We start from the raw sequence: 16286 nt of genomic DNA on the forward strand, positions 1-16286 counted from the left end.
AAAAGTTGGTGTAATCAGCATGAACACTTCCCAGTCCGTTTCTTTTCACCCAGTTCTTTTCCATTTTATTTTTATCCCTTGTAATTCCCAGCAGATTATCCAGATCATGTCCTCTGGATTATCCAGTGATAGAACTGACTCTCAAATGCTATTTTGAAGACATGTAAATAATTTTGGCAATCTGTAAGACAGCTTCATGCAGTGTGTACTGTATCACAACAGTGCCAAACCCTTTATAAAAAGCAAACACTCCTTCCTCCTGCTTTATGGCATTGATACAGTCTCTCCTTCCCTCATACTGTGTATTAATTGGAAGCACTTCATAGCCAAGGTCTGTATTGTCAATTATTGTGTGTGTTCCTTGAATGTGAAGGCGATGCACAACTGTTTCCAGTGGGTAAAGGATAATGTCAGAGCACAGGCTGGCAGGGAAGTTAGGGATAAGTTCCAGAAAGTAAGCATCCAGCATACTGTCTCCGGGCTAGTGTTCTCAGCCAAGTGGCTGCTGTAAGTCTTCCTCTTTAGATGTAGCAGGACAAACTTTGTGAATGATGGAGCTGATGATGTAGTGGAGAACTCCACACAGCACTGTAGGGAAAATCAAGGAAAACAGCCGAAGGAGCCGCTTGCTAAGAGGCGCCCCCAAGCCTACCACTCTTCCAATTCCTTTGACACATGCAAGTACGCCAAGTATTATCTCGCTTTGTATGGTTTCAGTCAGACTCACTGAGTAAAAAGGCATGGCCAGCATATACACAAGGCCTTTCAGAAGGTGTTCACCTATCTGTTTAGGATTCCATTTGTGTGAAACTGCCCTTGGGAAAGGTGTGAATTCACTAATTATGCTCCAAGTGTGACTCCCCAGACAATAAGTGACTTCCCATTCCTTTCCACGGGGCTCTTGGTCCCTGAGTTTTGTTGAAGCTATACATAATGTCGGTAATTGTAAATGGAGTAAGATTGTAATCCGAGCATGGTAATTAACCTGACAGTGCAAGGATGGGCCAGTGCATTTTCTGAGACTTGCAAGTCCAATACCAAATCCAGCAAATCTATTCAGCTGTTCGCTGCCCTCGGGGAAGTCCTCCTCAGGGAAGGGCTCCTGGGGGCGAAGGGCTCCTTGGGAAGGGCAATATTAAGCCCTCCAATCCAGAACATGGGTTGCATTTCTGTTTACTTATGTCTTTTAAATTCTTTAATAGTTTTTTTATAATTTTATAGTTTTTATTGGTTGGGTTAATTTCTAAATATCTGTCTTAGTGTTGTGAATGGAATGGGTTTCATCACTTGTTTTTCTCATTGTTCATTCTTTTTTTTTTTTTTTTTTTTTTTTTTGTCTTTTTGAGACGGGGTCTCCCTGTAGTCCTAGCTGACCTGAACTCAGAGGCTGGCTTTGAACTCACAGAGATCGGCCTGCCTCTGCCTCCTGAGTGCTGGGCTATTGTTCATTCTTAGTGCATAGAAATGAAATTGACTTTTGTGTTTTGACTTTGTAACCTATTACTCTGTTGAATTCTTTGTTGAATTATTGAATTGGTCTGAACAGTTGGCACATGTGTGCACGTGTGCATGATCGCTTGTAATTGCTTTCGCATACACACGGAAATCTTTAGGGTTTTGTGCAAGAGCTCCCCATCTATGAGCTGAGATCATCTTTCCTTTCCTTTCTTGCTTGGATGCTTTTGATTTTTCCTTGTCTTGCTGTTCTGTCTACAATGTCCAGGACGTCTTAATAGAAGTGACAGAACCCCGCATTCTTGCCTTGTTTCTATTCTTAGAGGAAAAGCATTAGTCATGTACCTTGGAGGATGATGTTGATGTTAGTTTTCCATATATGCATTTTATTTTATTGAGGTAGTTTCCTTTGTTTTCTAGTTTGCAGAGTTTTATCATGAAGGTGTGCTGAATTTTATGATAAACATTTTCTGTACCAGTTGATTATGTGATTTCCTCCTTTTTAATCTGTTAATGTGGTATATTATATTGATTAACTTTTTTGAGTCAGGGTCTCTCTGTAGCCCCAGCTGGCCTGGAACTTGCTATGTAGACCAGGCTGGCCTTGATCTTACAGATATGCACCTGCCTCTGCTGGGATTAAAGGTGTGCACCACCACGCCCAGCACATGGATTAATTTTTTTATGTTGAACTATCCTTGCATTCTAGGAATAAATCTCACTTGATCCTGGTGTAATCCTGGGTTCAGTTTGCTTATTTGGTTTAAGTTTTTTTTTTTTTTTTTTTTCAATCAATGTTCATCAAGGAAATTTCTGATTTTCTTGTTTATTTTTGTTTGGGCATTCTGAGGAAGGAGCTCATGCAGTGTAGGCTCGCTTTGAAACTGCTGTTTGGCTGAGGCGACCTTGAACTTCTGATCCTCCTGCTTCTGCCTTTACAGTGCTGCAGCCACAGGCGCACTCCATTAGACTCCTCTTTGGTTTGGTTTCTCTTCTTTTTCTTTTTCCTTCCCTTCCCCTTTCCTTTCCCTCTCCCTCTCCTTTCTCTTCCCTTTTTTGAGACAGGGTCTTATGTAGCCCAGGCTTCCTGGAACTCTCTATGTGGTCAAGAATGACCTTGAGCTCTGATCCTCCTGCCCCCACCTCTTGACTGCTGGGATGACACGGGCATGCCACTATGCTTGGTTAGGCATTGCTGGGGATCCAACCAGCCTTGGTTTTCTTGTAATTATCTTTGGCTTTGGTATCCAGAGGGTATTGGCCTAAGAGTGAGTTAGGAGAGGCTCCCTCCTCTTAATTTTTGGGAGCACTTTGACAAAACTTGTTAGTTCTTGCACTTGGGAGGCAGAGGCAGGCAGATATCTGTGAGTTCGAGGCCAGCCTGGTCTACATAGTGAGTTCCAGGCCAGCTGGGGCTACAGGGAGAAACTGTCTCAAAAACAAAACAAAACAAAAAAACAAAAAACCCCAAAAAAACAAAAGAAAAAAAAAAGTGTTAGTTCTTTAAATGTTTGGTAGAATTCAGTGTGAAGCGATTAGCTCCAGTCAGGACGTTGGAGAGTTTTGGTTGTGGAACCGTCTCTTCACTGGCTATAGGTTCAGACTTTCCATTTCTTCATGATTTAGTCTTGCTAGAGTTTTTGTTTAGGAATTTGCCCATTTTACTTATTTATCCACTTTGTTGTTGTTTATAATTCTTTTGCTCTATAGAATTGGTGATAATGTCTCCTTTTAGTTTTGAATTTTAGTCATTTTAGGCTTCTCTTTTTTTCTTAGTCCATCTTTACAAAGAACTAAGTGTGTGTGCATGCGTGCGTGTGTGTTGCCCTGTGGCGTTTGTGCACATGTGTGCAGGTGCATGTATGGAGGCCTGAGGAGGATGTTGCGTGTCCTGCTCTATCACTCTCAGCCTCATTCTCTCAAGACCTAGAACTAGGCTGTCAGCCAGCAAGCCCCAAGGATCCTGTCTGCACCCTCCACCCCCACAGCACTGGGGTTACGGCGTAATAAAGGCCATGCCTGGCTTTTATAAAAGTCAGTGCTGGGTGTTTGAACTCAGGTCCTCATGCTTATGCAGCAAGCCCTCTTCCCCACTGAGCCATCTCCCACAGATCTAACTTTTAGTCCCATTGAGTCTCCATTTCTGTTCTCTATTTTATATATTTCGGCCCCAATATTATTTCTTTCCTTTAGCTTTTGTCTATTCTCTTTCTGGGTTGATTCCTAGTTTCTGAGGTAAGTGCCGACACGCTCAGTTTTCCCTCTGCGCTGCTTTCACCGAGTCCGTGAGTCGTGGTATGCTGTGTTTCTGTCTTTGTTTCTCACAGGTATGTTCTAGCTTCCCTTTTGCTTTCTTTGATACCTTGGTTGTTTTCTGTACATCGAGGTTAGATTTGGGGTCTTGTGTATGGTTTATCCTGGAGAAGAGCCGTGCATTCAGGAAGGGTTCCATGTAGGTCTTCGAGGGGGTGCTTGGTTTTGGGTGGAGTGTTTCTGGATGTGTCTGTTCAAGTTGACCAAGATATTCCTGAAGAAGATAAGGTAGGAAGACTTCCTCTTCCATCACCAAAACAAGTTGTGAAGGTAGAGACCTGGGGCTGTGTGGACGCTGGCATGTGACAGGCAGTGGAGAAAGCACAGTGCGAACCTGCACTGCAGACAGGTGAGCTGAGCACATGAGCAGGGACAAGGCCGTCTTGTCAGTGGCACTGGAAGAACTCAACAGGAATATGGAAAAGAAGAGAAAGGAGGTTCAGTTCTTCCCCACACCACAAACACCTCCTTCCGGCTGAGCCAGTAACCAAGGGCGAAACAGGAAGCTTAGAGGCACGTGTGTTCATGGCATGAGGGAAGAGCAGACGGAAGCAGGAAGCATGCAGGCAGACTGATGGATCTGATTGAATGGGTATTGGGAGCCTGAATTCATCAGCACACACTGTGCCTAGAACAGAGGAGGAGAAGACGTCTGCAGGACCCACAGGCCATCAAGAATGCCCTCACACCAGTAAGAGAGTGGCCGGGGCAGAGCGGGATGCACACGGGCATTTTACTAAAGGCGGAGAGCAAACATACAACGAGGTTTCCAAGCATATTGGTCCTCCCAAAGCGACAGTGACGTCCACATGTCACTCTGTGATAAACTCAAGTCACATGCTTCCGTTTTGTACTCTTCTGAATTTGTGCTATGGGTTACAGCAAAAAATAGTGTCATGGTCTGTGTATTTGTCCCAGCTGGAGGCTCCTTGTGTGAACCTAGAGGCACGGGCAGCTGGGCTCGGACTTTGCAGGTGTGTTGAGGGCGGGGGGAGGAGGAGTCTGGGCAGAGTGGTCTCAGTTCTGGGGAAGAAGGGAATGAGAGAGTTGGTGGGGAGGAAAGCAGGGCCTTGGAGGGGACCAAGAAGGGGCAGCTTTTGCTGGGCAGGTTTCAGGGGCTAGTCCTGAGGCTGCATTTGAGCTGCTTTCCTGCATGCCCCAGGGTGCCTCACTTCCAGAGGCAACTGTGTTGAGGAGGCCAGGGCACTTGGTGAGGACATGGGGTGGGGTGGGGCTCTAGCCGCAGTGCAGACAGGAGGAGGTCTGCAGCCCTCCTGGGAGCTGCAGGTTGAGGTGGCATTTTTCCTCATCTTTCCTGAACAGCGAGCATGCCCTGAAAGGGAATTTGGAAGTGACGACACTCTCTTCTTGCCCTGACCTAAGTCCTAGTACTTGTGGAGTCAAGTACTTACTTCGCAAGCTGCACTGTTAAGATGTAAAGAGCGGACAGCTGTCACTGATTTCCTGCATTTTCCCTCATCAAAGAGATCCAGGTGTTTTGAAGAGGAAACAACAAAAATAGCTCGGGGCTACGACTGTAACTCAGTGACGGAGTGCTTGCCTAGTATATGCAAGGCCCTGGGTTCCATCCCTAGCACACATACGAAAGACATTCCAGTTTAAGACCAGCTTCAGGTGTATGTGTACCTATGTGTTGCATGAGCATGTGGAGGCCAGAGGACCTCCCCAGGTGTTGCTCCTCAAGCACTGTCCAACATCTTTTTGAGACAAAGTCTCTCACTGAGACTTGTTGTTTGCTTTTTTTTTTTAGAAAAAAAAAATCTTTTTGTGCCTCAGCTGGCCTGGAACTCACTATGTACACCAGGCTGACCTTGAACTCACAGAGATTCACCTGCCTCTGCTGAGATTAAAGGCGTACGACTCCACCACGCCCGACTTTTTTTTTAAAATGGGTTTTGGGGCTAGAACTCAGGTCCTTGTGCTTTGTGAAGCATGTAGTTCACCAACTGAATCACCTCCCCAGCCTGGTGTCCTTTGGACTCTTGATGCTCAGCCTGCCTACCTATGCCTGACTTACAGGTCAGTGTCTGAGGCTGGGTGACAGTTTGCTGATCTGTTTGAAATGGGGCAGTGAGACTTTGAATGTGGTGGTGTTTCCTGTGGGGGAGAAGCCACCTGGAAAAACATCAGGTCCTCTCACTGATTGTCTTTGCTGCAGGATCCCCAATTTTGACATTTGCTGTCTCTGGGGCCAGGAAATAGGGATGCAGGTGGGTGTGACAGCTCTTCCTGAGGGTGCAGGAGTCACATCAGCTACCACCAAGATGCAAAGATGCCTTGTTCAGGTGTCTCTTTCCAAAGAACTGCAGATTCCAGCATGTAGACTAAGGAAGCCCAACAGAAATGAACCCACTGAGCTTTACAGGAGGGGAGGCCACAGGGATGAGGTCTAGCCTGGCACCCCTGGCAGCCCAGGAGGAAAAGAAGCCAGCTTTGGCTGCAGCCTGTGCATCTTGGACCCTTGGGTTGGAGTAGGCTGGCTTGGGTGGAGAGGTTCCAGGGCCAGTCCTGGGAAGAGAGCTGTGCTGAAGCCCCAGCAGAGTCTGAAGCTCAGGGAAGGCATGAAGCCAGGGTCCCACTGGAAAGGAGGCATGGGACTCCCAGAAGAAGCCTGGGCCCTGTAAAGCTGCAGGTGCCTGGGCATCTCTGAACCCCGTTGACTACATCATCTGTGATTTCAAATGTGATGCTGTCTGGTGCTGCCAAGAGGTGGCCAGGAAGCACCTTCTGTTGAAAACCATGGCTCTGTGTTCGCTGGGGAAATAAGAGGCATTACTCACCCACTTTAATCTTGTGGGTGTCGTGGGGCTGCCATGCAAGCATGGGGAAGCCATGCCATCCTCCCAGGCCTGGCTCTGACCACACGGTCTGACCCTGGCACCCACAGTAGTCACCAGCCCTTGGGTCTCCTGGCTACTTGTAGCCATGGTGACAGTGGTACTTGCCCTGTCCTGCCCGAGGTGTCCATGCTGAGCTTGCTGGAACTGGGGGGCATGGGTGTTCTTCTTCCAGCTTCTAGCTGCTCACATGGAGCTGGCTGTGGTTAATTGAGATCCACAGGCATGCAACAGGCATGGTTTGGTCTACCCTGGGTAGATGTGGCAAAATCCCTGCAGAGCAGGACCATCAGCATTTCTGCCTGAACAAATGAGAGTCTGGGGCAAGATCCCAGGAGAGCATTATGTCCACAACATGAAGCCTGTGAGGACTGTGAACAGGACATGCCCCAGCAGGCAGGTCCTGAGCACATTGGCCTTGGTGTCCCTACTGGATGCCATAGGTGCTGTCTTGTCATCTGGTCTCCAGACTCTTGTCATCCCACATGTGAATGGCAGTGATGGGTGCGGGTAGGACCTTGCTACCAGGAAACCTACTGCCCATGTTTGAGAGATGAATGAACAGGCAGGGTAATAGAGTGGGGCAAAAAGCCAGCTGCTGTGAGGGAACAGTGGGGCATGGCCCCTCTGAGGAAGGGGTTTACACCAAGCCTTCCATATTGAAAGGGAACCAACCATGAGGAATAGCTGCCCAGAACACAGGCAGTGCATCTGAGGGATGGGGAGGGCTAGCTGAGAGCTCGGATCTTATTCTCAGAGTGAAGAGCTTTGGGTAAGTTTGTAGCAGCCAGCTGAGGGAGAGCAGTTGCCCCTGGGCTTGGTGTGGAAGGTCCAGGGCTCTTGCTGGTGACTCAGGGGCCTTGCCTGTGAGAGCTGAGGTGCACTCACCCTTTGGAAGCTTAGTGTAGCTGTGTTTGGAAGGGTTTGTAGGCAGCAAGTGGCAGCTGAGTAGGAGCCTGGGAACCAGCCTGGAGGATGGTCCAAGAGGGAAGGACCCAAAGACCGCACATACAGCTGGAGTCCAGGTGGCACTGTCCTGGTCCAGAGTCCTCAGAATGCAGTCTAGAGGAAGCTAGCACATTTCCACAGGATAGAGAAGCATCAGCAGTGGGATTTGAGAACAAGGGGAAAGTGGTTTGCTGGGTCCTTGGAGCTGCAGTTAATGGCCATAACCATGTCATCCCATGTCTGTCAGCTGTTTTTGTACCATTCTGGTGCTGAGAGGTTCATGCAGGGTTGGGATGGCTTGCAAAGCTGAGTGTGTGTCCTCCTGACCCTTCCCAGAGGCTTCTTGTGCCCTGCTCTGAGCCCCTGGGTGCTTCTGTAGGAGATGGGGCCCCACAGGGCTGCAGCAGGACAGGACCCTGCCTGCCTATTCCATGGCCCTGGATTGTTTAGCAGCCTGCTGCATTATTTGTGTGTGTGTGTGTGTGTGTGTGTGTGTGTGTGTGTATGTGTGTGTGTTTGTATGTTTATGCATCTGCATGTGGGTGCCCATGGAGGCTAGCTAGAAGAGGGTGTCCTATCCCACTGGAACTGCAGTTACATTTGGAGTGAGCTGCCTGACATGGGTACTAGGAGTCAGTCTTCTGAAACAGCAGTAAGTACTCTTAACCACTGAGCCATGTCTCCAGACCCGAGAGAGAGAGAGAGAGAGAGAGAGAGAGAGAGAGACATGTACACACAAGCATGCTGTAGTGGGCACATGGAGGTCAGAGGATGACTTGTAGGTGTCAGTGCTCTCCTATCCTGTGAGTTCCAGAGATCGAACTGTTTATTAGGGTTGGTGGCAGCACCTTTACCTGCTGAGTCATCTTCCTGGCTCTTGTTTTGTTTTTTGAGACAGGCTGGCCTGGAATTTCTATGTAGATGAGATTGGCATTGAACTTGTGGTGATTCCCCTGCCTCCGTCTGCAGAGTGGGAGGATTACAGGTGCTCACCACTACTCTTGCCTCAGTATTGATCTTCCTTTGGCTGGAGACACCACACACAGGTCAGGCCTCCATGCCCTGGTCTCTGAATCCTTCTGGACCCTCCCATCACTTGAGGGATCTGTCACTGATGCTGATGGCCTGCCGAGCATTATGCTGGAAGGAGCTGATTTGAGTTCTCTGACCTGAGCTGGGTGGTGGCTGGCTCCATGAGCCCATGAGGCAGTTTGTACGGACTGGCAATGGCAGGTGCGGGGCAGCAGGGGGCGCCCACGTCATGCTCTTGCTTCCATCAGAAGTAGTCCTGTGCTTCAGGTGTTGGGGAGCAGTCACATACTGCGGGGAGCTTTGGTACTGTCTGCAGACCTGGCCCCCTCTTCTTGCTCATCAGAGCCCCAATCCTTAGCAAAATGTGTAAAAACCCCAAGTGAGAGCCAAGACAGGACCGGAGGGAAACGGCCTTCCTCACATTCGGCGGATCTGGTTCCTTCCACCCCAGTCTCCTCTGATCTGAGTCTCCGGGTGGTTGAGGACTTGCCAGCAGCACCAAAGCTCAGACTCCTCCTCATTTCTGAAAGTCGTGCTTGGCTATTTGCAGGAGAATTTATATTAGAAAATTTTATGCTTACTTTGGTCTATAGGTGAGAAATTGAGATCTTGACTCTCTTCAGAGCCTGTCCACTCTGAGACACACAGTAGGGGTTCACTTCACCTGGAGTATTTTCTCATTCAGTGGCTGCTCACTGGGCTCCTCCCGCTGGCTCTGGGAACACAGCAGCAAACAAAACCTGAGGCGAGGGAGGTGCAGGCTGGGCCTGCTGGGGCATGCTGGGCTGGTGCAGTGGACAGGGGCAGGAGGCAGCAAGGGTTGCCAGGCTATGCTGAAATGGCCCTGGTCGGTGGTGAGGGCTCAGGCTGGTGGTCTCTCCAGATGTCCAGTGGGTGATGCTTGAATCAGGGATGAAGAGTGGGAGGCTGGGAAGAGCCCTTGTCTGTACTAGAACTTTTCAGGACATATCTCCCGTGGGTTCTCACTTCCGCTCCAGTGCATACCTCTTCCCACTTGTAATGCTGTTACTTCCTCTCATCCCTGCGGTTCTGGCTAGACCCTTTGCCACATCCTTGTGTGTCCAACCCCCTCATTCCAAGTGCTGGCTCTGGGGCAAAGGTGGTGGGAAGAAAGGGCCTTCTGGGCCCCTGTGGGTCAGACTTCCTCCTGTCTGACCAGGCGGTGCCCTGGACTAAGCACTCCACAGGGCACCATGGAGTACCAGGCCCACATGTGCTTGCTGATCCACCATATGGCGGCATTCACTCTTCTCTGGGCTCCAGGTAGCTGGTGTGGGAGGCGGCAGGCCTGAGCCGAGGGTGGAGAGTGACTCACACTTTCTGAGCCGGTGCCCAGTGCTTTCTGCTCATATTTGCCATCTTGGTGAGGCCCTCCACTGCTGTCTTCCTGGCTTCTTGTATCTGAACTGGCCATGAGCTTGTGTCTTTGAGAGCTGTGCTGTGCCTGGTGGGTCCAGGCTCGAACCTGATGCCTCTCCTCCCCCAAGCACTAGGAGCGGTAGGAAGACAGGCTGCCCCACTGTTATCAGTGGCCCCTGGGTCCTGATCTTGAAGATAGCTAACCATTCCTTGCTCTGAGCACGCATCAGGAAACCAGTAGGGTGGCGCAGGGCCTGGGCATTGTTCTTGCTGTCTTCAAGTCCCATCTTCCACCAGCAGAGGAAGAGGCAGGCCCACCCTTAGCAGTGACTTCACCAGCTACAGAGGCCAGGCTAAATAGCAGGGACCAGAGGAGAGGGATCTGAGTGAGGCCCGGAGGCTTCTTGTGGCTCACACAGACAAGCTCCCATTGTGTTTTTCCCCTTCCTTCTGACTGAACACACCTGGGATGCAGGCATTTCTGTCTGACATGATGAAAGTGAAACAACTAGAACTTTCTACATAAGGTGCTTAAGTGATTACATGGTTGGGCACCGTCCCAGAGTCCCAGCAGCTTCCTGTGTGCAGATTAACCATGTCCTGCATATCTGGGCCTTGGCCACTCGTGGCTGTTGCCAGGGTCAGGAGGACCTGCTGGATAGGATGCTCTGTCCTCTGCTGTCTCCTCCCAAACTCTGTGCATTAGTGCTAGACCCTCAGACAGTTGTCACCCTGACTGCTGTGTGCCACTCAGCCCTTCTGGTGTGGAGACAGTTGCCACTGGAGTAACAGGACTGACCACAGCTCCAGGCTGTCAACAACAGAGGTGCCCCCCGACCTCCCGCCATGGCCGTGGGAGCTGCTCTCCTTGCTTGCCCTCCCTGTCCCCTGCCCTCACACCTGGAGGGGGGTGTCTGGGGAGGGGTACTCTTTGCTGCTTTTGCTGGCTTGGTTTCTATGATCATGGTTGCCTCTTTCCAGAAAAAAAAAGCCCTTGGTCCAAGGACGTGAGCATGGCAGGTTGTGTGGGTTCTTGCCCTGGCTGGCAGTTACTGTAGCTCCAGCATAGAAGGGCAGATTCCTGCTTGTGGATTTCTCCACCTAGTCTTGGCCTTGTGATCACACAGTTTTTATGAGGCTGGTCCTGGACATTAAAAAAATATATTTTATTTCTTTTATGTGTATGAGTGTATTGCCTGCATGTACGTAAGTGCACCCATGTTGTGCAATACCCATGGAGGTCAGAAGAGGGTTTCCCTGAACTGGAGTTATGGACAGTTGTTAGCTATCATGTGGGTGCTGGGAACCAAACCTGGGTCCTCTGCAAGAGCAGCCTGTGCTCTTAACCACTGAGCAATTTCTGCAGCCCCAGTCCTGGACATTCTTAACTGATCTGACTCAGACTGAAAGCCTGACCCAATCTGAGGGACAGAGGCATTGCATTTGTGATTCCTGGAGCTGTTCCACCTAACTCAGTAGTCTAGTGTTGGGGCGGAGGGCCATAGACGCTGCTCTGGCCAAAGTCTGACACCAGGAAGCATGTGGGTGAGCAGCTCTGAGGGAGGTGGCAGGTAATTCTGCAGTGGTAACCAGGTCCTAGCTGCAGTTTCTCCCCCCGCCGCCCCTTCTTTCTCAAGCTAGGATCCATCTGGTTTGAGCACTCTTGGGTTGTTGAGATACTTGGGAAGCAAACAGCTGATCAAGGATTGCAGATGCCGCATGGAAGTAGAGGGGTTTCAGCAGCACTCTGGACCCGCTGGCTGCCGAAGCGCGTGCATGTGGAGCAGGCTTAGAATAGAATCAGTGCAGCTGTAATTAAGTCTGCGAACCATACCACTCTGCTAAAAAACATTCTCTGCAGCTGTTGGCTGACTGAGAAATTACCCCTATCAGCCAAAGTGTTGCTTTTCAGATTTGGTAGAGGAAATACTTTAAAAATGATCTCACGGCATGATTTATATAAATGGCTCTTCTGTGTACAAGACGATCAAGATAGAGTCTGAGTCCCTGGCAGACCACAGCTTCCTCAGTGTCCTGTTGCCATGGGTTACGAAGGGAGCACATGGAACTTCAGCTGAAATGTCTTTGAACTTTTGTGACGTGCATAGGCATGCTGCCATTGTCGGATGGTGTGTTTTAGATCCAGGTGCCTTGTGCATTACGGAAGTTTTCTTGTCTTAAGATGAATTTGCAAAAGGGATTATCAGATGATTCGGACGTTTTTATTGACCAGCAGGTAAGTCATTGCAGTGGCTTCTTGCCTAGTAAACAGAGTTGCTGTAAGAAGCTTGGCATCTGCTTACGGCTTTATTTTCAGCCTGTTCCGGGAATGGTGGCTGTGGAATTTCCAAGTGCTTTTAAGTATAAACTTTGAAGCTGCTTTTCTTGGGTCTGTTCATGGAGTTTGGCATAAGAGCCACGGAGTAAGTACCATACTGAGGACCACAGCCCCGGTGCAGGGCTGGGATGGGTGTCTGGGGCAGGGCACGCTCCACCGGGTGAGTGTAGGACCATGGTCCCAGTTCAGGGCTGGGCTGACTGGGACCCCTTAGGAGTGCACACTGCCCGCACTGTGAGCCCTCCAGAAACCATCAAACATTTTTCTTTACCCATAGTAATTCTAACAGATCTTAAAGATGTGACTTAACTAATTTTGTTGAAATACTGAGGTTCAATTGGATAAACATTTAAAATTTCTCTCCTTGTTAAATTGCTAGTTTATATTTTAAAATGTAACAAATTGGCTCTGCTGCACAAACATACAGATTACTAGAATCATGTTTGATGTTTGGTTATTAGATGAATGTGTGAAATTCAGAGTATTTTTCTAAAAGTTTGAGAGTAAATAAAGACAGAATATTTTTTCTTTTCATGACTTTTTATTCCACGTTGAGATGAAGGGAAAATAAATTTGAATTACGTACAGAAGATTGTCTCTAATTCCTGGGTACCAATTTTACATTTCTTCTGTCCTGGGGATTATTTAGTCTTCCTAACAGCTAATTCTCACCCGTACAGAGACCTGCAGGAGAAGCTGCTGGGGCAGCAGTGTCTGGTGTGGGTGACAAGGCACGGAGGTGGCCAAAGCCTTTCTTTTGTGTCAAGGCCAGGTTTCCATGTCTGTGACAGCACTGTGTCTCTGAGCATGTGGCCAGGGAGGAGCAGCTCTGGCCAGGTTCAGTGAGCAGGGCTGGGCCTTGGGCAGGAACATGTTTCTGTGACTCTCCTGCAGACCCTGTGTGGGAAACCGAGGCCTGGCACTCAGTGTCCTTAATGGGCCACTCGGCAGGCCACAGGCTGGACCCACGTCAGCTGCAGGTTCAGTTGTACATCAAGGTAGCTTTATAGTGCTACATGTCCGTGGACATCTGCCTGTGTGTTTGCCTGTGTAAATGCCTTGGACTTCCTTTCCAAATTGCTACAAGGGACAAATAAGTTGTTCAAGTGACTGTGTTGAAGTCTAGTTGACATGGTTGTGTTTTAAACAGTGACAGCACCCTGCTTCCTAGTCTTTTCCTTCAGGTGGCTGACCGGCTTCAACCTGCTGGCTCAGGGGCTGAGACAGCTGATCCCTAATCCATTTGTACTGGATATAAAGTTGGGGGAGCTGTTTTCCCAAACTCTAGAGTTTCAAGTGAATCTTTCCTCTGAGCCTCAGATTGCTTGTCTTTAAAGTGGGGTCACAAAAATGCTGAGGGTCTATGCACAGTGTGTGCTTAGTGTAGTCTCTGTTACAGTGCGCAGGTGTCTGTGCTGCTTCTTCCCCAGGTAGGAGCTCTTCAGTGTCCCTAGGAGCTGTCCCAGCCTCTTTCAGGGCACACAGCCCATAGGATTTTGATCTAGAGAGATACATGGCTCTCCCAGGCAAGAACATTGGCCATGGCTTCCCCAGCTTGCACAGACTGGGCACCCATGTGCCTCTTTACAGTACGTGTGCTAGACTGTGCCTCCATTAGATGCTTCAGTCCTGAATGCTGGTAAGCATTATTTTGAGGAGAGAGTAAAACCCATACTCCAAAAGAAATACAAATTGTCATGGAAAAGTAGCTTCTCTAGTCTGCCTTCCTGACACCTTTTCAGTGTCCCCCATCTGGGGAGTCTGCTGTGGCCAGGCCATCTTCTGGGTGTGGTGGTAATGCCCAGGAATGTTCAGGAGAGTGTGGACTGAGGTGAGAGCCAACACAGCCATAGGTGGAGTGAAGTTCCCCCTTGCCTCCTCTGCTCTTGCTCAGGACCTGCTCCTTAGATCCCAGATGTCAGGGCCAGCACCCCTGGGACATGTGGTCACCACCACGGGAGGGTGGCCATTAGGTTGTATTGGGTTCTATTTACTATTTGAAAATAAAAACTGGTTCTACTGTAAGAAAAGAAACTGACTTGATTTTGGGTCACATGGAGTTCCACTGTCTCCTTGGCATGGTGGGTAGGAGTTTAGTTGGCAACCTGTGCAGGGCATGCACAGCTTCCTGCCACAAGCTAGGTTATCTGGTCCCTATGTGGCTGCAGCTGTGCCCATAACAGAGTAGAGCCTTGGACATTAGAGGTACAGTGAATCCTTGTGGGGGCATGGGAAAGTGAAAGAATAATGGGGAATTTGGGAGATTGGTCAAGGGGACTTGGGCTGTGTGACATGAGGGATGACTCAGACTCCAGTGTCCAAAGTGCCTTCTGCTCATGTCTAGAGCTGCCTGCCTTGTCATCACACTGCCTGTCCTATATGAGAACAGACCAGAGGTTCATGAGGGTCTGCAGCTGACCATTGCAGAGCTGGAGGTGTGGATACCCATAGTAACCATGGTGACAGTGCGGCTGTGGCTGGTGGCATCCATGGGATGTGAGAGAAGCAGACGGGTGCTCTTCTGGGGACATGTCTGAGGTTGTCTCTGCCTGGCTCTTGCTGAGCATTTGTGGGCTGAGCTTGATGGGCGTCAAGGAATCTTTGTTTTGTTGTTTTCCATTTAACTGAGTTTTTCTTTTAGCCAAATTAAATCCTCCTGTAGGCCTGCCGTGTACTATTTGTTGTTTCTCCCATGTCAGGTTGCTGTAGGGTCCGGAAATGATATCCTCACTGGGGCTGAGCTTGGAGAATCCAGAGTGTTCTGAGGTGCACAGCAGGGTGAAGCTGGTCAGCCACCTGGAGGGAAAGAAAACACTAGGTGGCAGGGAGCTGTCTGTCACTGCTTAAAACACAACCATGTCACATACGAGTCTTCAACATGTTCATCTGAACAACTTATTTGCCACTTGTAGAAATTTGGAAAGGTAGTCCAAGGTATTTATGCAGGCAGAAACCCGTGGACATTGTTTCCTAGCAGTAAAAATGCGACACTATAAAGCCACCTTGATGTGCAGTTGAAACCAGTGCTGCTGACGTAGGTCCAAGCTGTGGCCTGGCGATTGGCCACTAAGGACACTACAGTGCCAAGTCTCCGTTTCCCCCACGGGGTCTGCAGGGGAGTCACAAGAACATGCTCCTGCCTGAGACACATCCCCTCCTGGTCCTGCAGTCTAGCTTCCCACCCCCAGTCCCCATGTAAGGTGCCCCCAACTCTATATGTCTTTGTTAGCACAGGCTTTGACCTAGACCTTGAAACTCAGTCACCCACTCAGTGATGCCCCCACGTAATACCACCCCCACTTAATGCTGCCCTCCAGCTTCTACAGCCAGCCCTCATTGCCTCCCTGGCCACAGAACCCTCCACACACCCATGTCTCCATATCTGGGAGCCCTGTCAGACTGGGTTCCTCTCCCACCTCCCTGTCTGCTCCCCTGGCTCAGGAAACAACAGCCCTGGTCCTTTGGCTTACTTCACATCAGTAGCTGTGGGCTTGACCTTCAAACTCCCAGCCAGGTTCACGTGTCATCTCCCTTTTCTCCTGCCTTGCTCTGAGTGCTGATCTCACACTTGGAGTCCATGGGACCTGGACAGCTCTGCTGCCCTTCTCTAGCTCTGTGGACAGGGATGCCCCTGCTGGACTGTGTGGTTGGGTTTGTGTGATTAGTTTCTTGAGGGCCTGCCTGGCACCTTGTACACTGATGCTCAGTGACATTTGTGTGTGAGAGGGAGCATTCTTGGCATGGGTTTTCCTAAACACTGCCTGTCCTGGTTTGTTCCTTCATTGCTGTGACAAAATACTCTGACCACTACCAACTTGGGGAGGAAAGGGTTTATTTGTCTTACATCTCCCAGGTCACAGTTCATCAGGGAGCCCAAGGTAGGAACTCAGGGCAGGAACCTGGAGGCAGGAGCTGGAGCACAGGCCATGGAGGAACACTGCTTACTGGCTTGCTCCCCTGGC

At 49.5% G+C, this 16286-nt stretch overlaps 1 protein-coding gene and 1 pseudogene across 5 annotated transcripts in view; one reads left to right on the forward strand and one right to left on the reverse strand.

The window, feature by feature from the left end:
- The window catches only part of Rgs12 (regulator of G protein signaling 12), a 132513-nt gene that overhangs the window by 59562 nt on the left and 56665 nt on the right, over positions 1-16286 (forward strand). The window contains exon 1 of one of the 5 annotated variants that reach the window (XM_008841872.3): positions 11984-12222. The exons of the other annotated variants lie outside the window; for them this stretch is intronic. Within the exon in view, the coding sequence (XP_008840094.1) occupies positions 12169-12222 (54 nt within the window). The 5' untranslated portion in view covers positions 11984-12168. Of the gene's footprint in view, positions 1-11983; positions 12223-16286 lie in introns of those variants that run through there. 5 annotated transcript variants of the gene reach the window in all.
- Positions 149-985, reverse strand: LOC108491271 (annotated as a pseudogene).

The sequence above is a fragment of the Nannospalax galili genome, unplaced genomic scaffold (genome assembly GCF_000622305.1).
Source record: "Nannospalax galili isolate Female #2095 unplaced genomic scaffold, S.galili_v1.0 scaffold101, whole genome shotgun sequence".
NCBI lineage: Eukaryota > Metazoa > Chordata > Mammalia > Rodentia > Spalacidae > Nannospalax > Nannospalax galili.